Source organism: Suricata suricatta, chromosome 1 (assembly GCF_006229205.1).
Source record: "Suricata suricatta isolate VVHF042 chromosome 1, meerkat_22Aug2017_6uvM2_HiC, whole genome shotgun sequence".
NCBI lineage: Eukaryota > Metazoa > Chordata > Mammalia > Carnivora > Herpestidae > Suricata > Suricata suricatta.
The window spans coordinates 74,574,064-74,580,345 of NC_043700.1; the positions used below are offsets into that span (position 1 = coordinate 74,574,064).

At 44.0% G+C, this 6,282-nt stretch overlaps 1 protein-coding gene across 1 annotated transcript in view; it reads right to left on the reverse strand.

Annotated features, from left to right (window-relative positions):
* Nucleotides 1–6,282, reverse strand: part of ARHGAP10 (Rho GTPase activating protein 10) — a 235,057-nt gene that overhangs the window by 9,343 nt on the left and 219,432 nt on the right. The window contains exons 21-22 of the mRNA XM_029950836.1: nucleotides 2,122–2,274; nucleotides 879–970 (exon numbers count right to left, since the gene is read on the reverse strand). Of these exons, the coding sequence (XP_029806696.1) occupies nucleotides 879–970; nucleotides 2,122–2,274 (245 nt within the window). The remainder of the gene's footprint in view (nucleotides 1–878; nucleotides 971–2,121; nucleotides 2,275–6,282) is intronic.

The window sequence follows — 6,282 nt, forward strand, 5'->3', positions numbered from 1 at the left end:
CAACTTGCTTTCTAAAAAACAATCACCAGCAAATGCTACATTACTTACAATATACTACTAAGCACTGTATTGATACAGTCCATATATTCCACACATTCTGGCTAATCAACCACTGCATTCCAAGCATCTAAGACCCTCACTGTCTCCACAGAACTGTTTTGGGCAGCTCCCTCCCCCCATGCATCACTGTTTCCACAGCAACCAATGAATTTCATGATGAGCAGGACTGTTAAGGAAGAAATCAAGAGAGGTGGGCGAAAGAGATACACAATGAACCACAGGAGAAATTTGTGAAATATGAAGCTGGGCAGAGATCCTCCATGCTTGTGTATGGATATTAAAGACTCCAATAAAACCCATACCTTTGTTTCAATACGCAAAAGCAATACCCAAATCTGGAGATCCACACAAATTTCAAATGAAACAAATCACGTAAAGCATAAGAATGGTAAGAGAACTATAAACCAAAAATTTTCGACAAGACTATACTCTTCTGTGACTCAGATTTGGCAAACCTGAAGGATTTAGGAGGCTTGGCAGGGGACTCTGGGAGAATAAAAAATGCAATAAATGCAAATCAGAAGTATCTTTTAACTCCCAGTAGCTCTAGCTTCTTTACATCAGTAGAAAGATGTCCCAAACAAAGATGCACAAGAGTTAAAAGAGCCAGAGAATAATCAAGATGAAACCAGAAGTGGGACTCCACAGCGCCCCTGCCCCCAGTGTTCAGTTCCTGGCAGCCAAATGCCAGCTCTCTCCTGTCCAAAGAGTCAAGGGATAGATGCGTGCTCCTGACAAGCCCACAACCAGTGACTGGATTACAGACGTTCTGGGGAGGACAGAATGCATGCTACTACCAAGCTCCCACTGACACTCACCATCCTCAAAAATCGCTCCTATTTCAAAAGATAATTCTGAGCTGTGTTCTGCTTCGCACGGGTACACTGCTCGAGCCTTCCGGTTGACAACGCTGGAAAGGGAACGTGCAAGACATAAATTAAAATATGAGAAACAGGGAGGGGGAACCTCACCTTCCCCCAACCCTGCCTTCCCAAATCTCATTTATATATCACCAGTGGGACAACTCCTTCCTAATAGCAGGGAAGTGAACATCAGGCAGAACTCCAGCACTTGATTTTCAAGTAAATGATGGGTTTCAAATTCAAATCTTTCTTCCGGGAGGTCCTCTGAGAAGCTTTCAATGGACCTCTTCACCTAGTTCTCCTCTGCCTGGTGGGATGCCCTTTCCTCTCATTCAGCATTATCAGAGCCACAGGGTGTGTTTATTCCTAAGCACTTAGTTTATCTATTAGGAAAAGCACTACTGTCTTGAGACAGAAGGCAAGGCAGAGGAGGGCAGAGGTGCACGCACCGAGTGACTTCAGCAGTGTGCGGAGGACATCAATCTGTCAAGACCGACAGTCTGCTTCCCACACCACTCTGGAGGGAGCCTGTCATTCTGAGTTGAGTCTCATCTGTTTGACCCCTCACTTCTGCCTCCAAAAGGCATTTCAGGCTCAGCTTCTCACCACTCATCAAAATGCCCTCTGTGCCCTTCTGGGGAACAGAGCACATAGTCGAGGGTGGGAACCATGCTGTTAGCCGGATGCAAACTGCAGTGGAGGAAGCGTCCCACCTCACTGGATCGGGGGCGGAGGGGGTGGCGCTGATGATAAGAACTTCAGCCTAACCCCGCAGGAAAAAGGGCTTGCTGGGCCAGCACCTCTGGCTTCTGCACAACTGACCCATTAAAGGACTGTGTTAATTCCTGTTCCCAATGACCAGTTTACCTTCCTTTAAAAACACCATGTGTTTTACATTCATGGATGAAAAATTCTTCCAAAATAAGCAGTTTCATAAATGCGCAACAGGCACCAAAAAGACAGAGTAGGACAGCAGGTTCGAGCAGCGCTCACATAGCGCCAATTTCTCCTAAGAAGCTACTTGCTCTTGAACCAAGGCACAGTCAGAGACAAGGTTGATGATGTTGTCCATGAGGTCCAGGAGGCTGGGAGAACCTGAGTAAGCCCCTTGCATGCAGGGGACACAGGAACCTGCTCAGGCTGGTCAAGCCCCTTCTGCGTGTTGCCCATCTTCGACATCAATTTCCAAACCCCGTACCTTTCAGGCGGCTTGTCCACTATGGTAGTGGGAAGAGAGATGGGGGAAGGCGGTGGCTTGGGGGAAGGCGGTGTAATTGCTGGGCTGCAGCTTGGGGTGGTCGGAGACTGCGTGTTAAGCCACTGGACCATGGGTGATCGCATCTGGCAGAAGCTACAAGTAGAAATTTGAAGAACAGGATTAATAGTATAAAGGCCACAGAACACCACACACATGAAACTGCACTCCTAATTGGCTAAGATGACAGCTTCCTTATCTCTCCTGATGACCAGAAGGGACAGAGTTCTTGCATCCTTCCTGGTCTTGTAGCCCCAAGAGTCACAACCCAAAAGTCGAGCTGCCTAGTCCTTCTCCAGTCCTTCTGGAGATCAAGTCGTATCCATCCTAGCACCGTTATCAGTTCACTAATCAGGATACCAAGATCCAAATGTCAAGACTATTTGCTTGGACTTTCAAGGTATTCATGTTTTCTGCTTCTAAAGAAAGTGTCAGAATCTACAAACTCATTACCTGTAGCTCCAAAAATTCAAGACATGGTCTATTAATGTTTATAGCCCTTTCATCTGGTCATATAATGGAGCAACTCAGAAAAATCTGCAGCTAGGAATCATGATTCCTCTAGAGCAGACCACAGACAGCATTTGAAAGAGAAACCCATGAGCAACAAAAACTTTCAGTGAGATTAACGTTCCCTAGTATTTGCAAATTAAAAAAAAAAAAAGCTAACATATAAAGGTCAGTGAACAGACTCATGGTGGGACCTCCAAATGTGAAAGTGAGTTCTACAAATATGCCTTGATTGGAATTAAATTATTTTTCAATTATCTCACACTGGAGGCTGGTGACTCGGTATATGAACCTTACTTTAAAAGCGCAGTGATGGATGTTCCTCGTTTCAATACACTTTCAACACGCATGTATTCAACGGCTGCTACACCCAGATGCTCTTCACCTCAAATTCACACTCTTCAGCTAAAATCAGTTTCCATGAGCAGCTACCTTATCCTTCCTTCCACATTCCTGAGAATTACCTTTCAACTCCTGAGCTAGTTCTTTCTTCTGTAGCAAAACTAGCATGCGGTTCTGTCCATTTTTACCTCCAACAGTTCCCAGGCTATTCTCTTCTCTGCCTCCTCATCACTGTCAGGAGACTCTTTCCCTTTCTCATTGCTTCTTGACTGTGTCACCTCTGTAGTTTCCTAGGCCCCCAGTCCAATTCCTGCTACTTAGCTGGCTCAAACAGACACCCTCAGCCATCTGAGACCCAGTCTGCCCCATCTCCCTCCCCAAGAACCATGTGCTCCCTGATGTGCCCCACCCCCATGTCTGCGCCCCTGATGGTCCCACCTGTGCCTCAGGTTGCTCCTCACCAATCGGCTCTCCAACCTCTCTGCTAGCCCTGATCTGTACCTTCTCCCACTCAGCTCCAGGTTCGCCTCCCCAAATGCTTCTCCTTTGGCCTAAGTTACAGATCTTCTCTGAAGGCCCATCCTTGGTCTGTGACGGTTTCAGACATATCCCTTGCCTTTGGGTTAAAATCAGGTCTTTAACTCTTTCTGCAGACCTCACGGTGCCAGGCAGAGTGCTAGGCACATTAAGTCTTCCACAGACATCTTACCAACCAATTCAGACATTCTCCAACTAAAACTGGATTTTATAAATCAAGTACATAAAATATTGCATTACTGACTTGATACATATTTAGTACACTAGAAGGCTTCCTACCCTTTGCCCAGAAAAGGGGACAGGGGCTCACATTTTAAAAACATTATTTTCTGAACAATTTATTTATAATCCCCCTATCCAGCCAATTCATTTGGAAGTCAGAAAACCTATTTCATACCAAGCAAAGGAACCTATAAATCTCAAATGATCTGTACTACCATCAGCAAAAGTCACTCAATTCTTTATCTGAAAATGAACCTTAAATGGTGCTTTACTAATCAGGAAGGGAGAGGATGAGGGACGATCTGAAAGAGAATTTAAGACCAAACTTAGCCAAACAATTGCCATTTCATCTCCCAGCAATTATTCAAGGTGCTTCAGGGGTGGTGGTGGTGGAAGATGAGATATTTTACCACGCCCCCATCACCTCGTTCAGGTCATAAATAGCCTGGTTATTAAATGCTGGCCATCCGTCTGCTGAGAGGGAGGACGGCTCCAGGATGAAGATAAAATAACAATGTGACTATAAGGCTCTTTAAAAATAAGGATCATAAATTTTATAGCTATTATCAACTTAATCCTCACATCTTTTTTTTTTTTAACATGGTTTTGTTTTTTTGTAAAGGAAGAACACTTCTTTTGGAAAGTGAAAGAACTGTGAAAATAGCAGGTGCAGAAAGTAAAGGCCTATTCCTTTGCTTAGCTTTCTCCATCCTGTCCCAAAACAGGGACTCAGAATCAGCAATCCTGGCTCAGGGTCACGTTCTCAACAGTAATCTTTTTGTTCCTTTGTTTTTTGCCATCTTTTTGTTGTCCTTCCACGTACAGATGTGCTATGTGATCTGGCACTCATCAGTTCACCAGGATAACCGTTCTGACTGCCCAAGTAGACCACCATTTCTGTATTCAATTTCCTGAGTTTTCCTCACGGTAGGTAGCTCACAAGCCTGAGCCAGTCAGTTCTTTAGATTTCAGAATCCCACATGGCTAAAAACTTTGTGAAGTGGAACAGTCCTATGAGGTAGCAAAACCCAAGTCTGGAAACAACCTCTATGGAGAGGAGGCATAAGAAGTAACCTGGAGAATGGGAAGTCCTATGAAATAAGAGACGTATATAGCAAAACAACATTTGGGGAACAGAGTAGATGCTTGGTTGGATACCAGAAACTTTTCACAGGCTTCTGCTGCTGAGAAGGAGTGAGGATAAGGCGCAAAGTGATTAAATAAAGTCCTAAAATGAGTTCTCACCTCCGCCAACAGAGGTCAGATAACGGTATGTTTCATAGGTGTCTCCCAAAAGCAAACTGTCCATATCTTTTTGAAATCAAGAAATGATAAGCATAAGCTTCTTCACATAAATACTTTTCAGAACTGGCTATGGGTTTTTCTTTTCCTTGTTTATTTTAGCTTTTTTTCTTTTTCTTTTTGTAATGGGGATCAAAAATTTCCTTTCACTACAGTTGACCCTCGAACAATGGGATGGTTAGGGGTACTGATCCTTATAAGGCCAAAAATCCACATATAACTTTTGATTCCCCCAACTTAATTCTCACTATTTGCCTACTGTTGACCTTTGGAAGCCAATAACAGCCAATTCACACATACTTTGTATGTTATATGTGTTATATGCTGTATCCTTACAATAGAGTAAGCTAGAGAAAGATGTTTTACGAAAATCGTAATGAAGAGAAAAGACACTTACACTACTGTACTGTATCAAGAAAAATCCACAGCTAAGGGGACTTGCACAGTTCACACATGTGTGTTCAAGAGCCGGCTGTAGTTAATGGCTCAAATATACTACTTATGTTTTCCCAAAAAACAATGGAGGGAAGTATTTTTAAAATAGAATTTCTGATTTATCTTTCTCTTCTTTAAAACATTGGACAGAAACACTGGACATTTTGGAAATGGCAGCCCCTGCTCACCACTCCCCCGGACAGAGGACTCAGTTTTTCTCAGCCTGAGCCCAAGAAAAGAATAAAGCCCTAGGGCATCCATGTACATAAAAGTCACAGGGAGGGGTGCCTGGGTGGCTCAGTTGGTTAAGCGTGTGGCTTTGGCTCAGGTCATGATCTCACGGTTCGTGGGTTCAAGCCCCACATCGGGCTCTGTGCTGACAGGTAGCTCAGAGCCTGGAGCCTGCTTTGGATTCTGTGTCTCCCTCTCTCTCTGACCCTCCCCTCTCGCACTGTCTCTCTCTGTCTCTCAAAAATAAATAAAAAACATTAAAAAAATTTTTTTAAAAGTCACATCCCTCCTATGTATCTAGAATAGTTCCAGCTACCTATGTGGCAGGAGACAATTCTTGATGGGTCTCTCATGTTCTGCACTTATGACAGAGGCTTCGGCTATCTTTGTCCTAGACTATCTGTACAAGGATGTCTATCGAGCAAACAGCCTGAGAAGACAGACCAGGTCTCCTCCTGGAGAAAAAAAGCAGGCTTTAATAACCATCGTGAAAGATCTGGATTCCCTAAGAGAATTCCTCAGAGA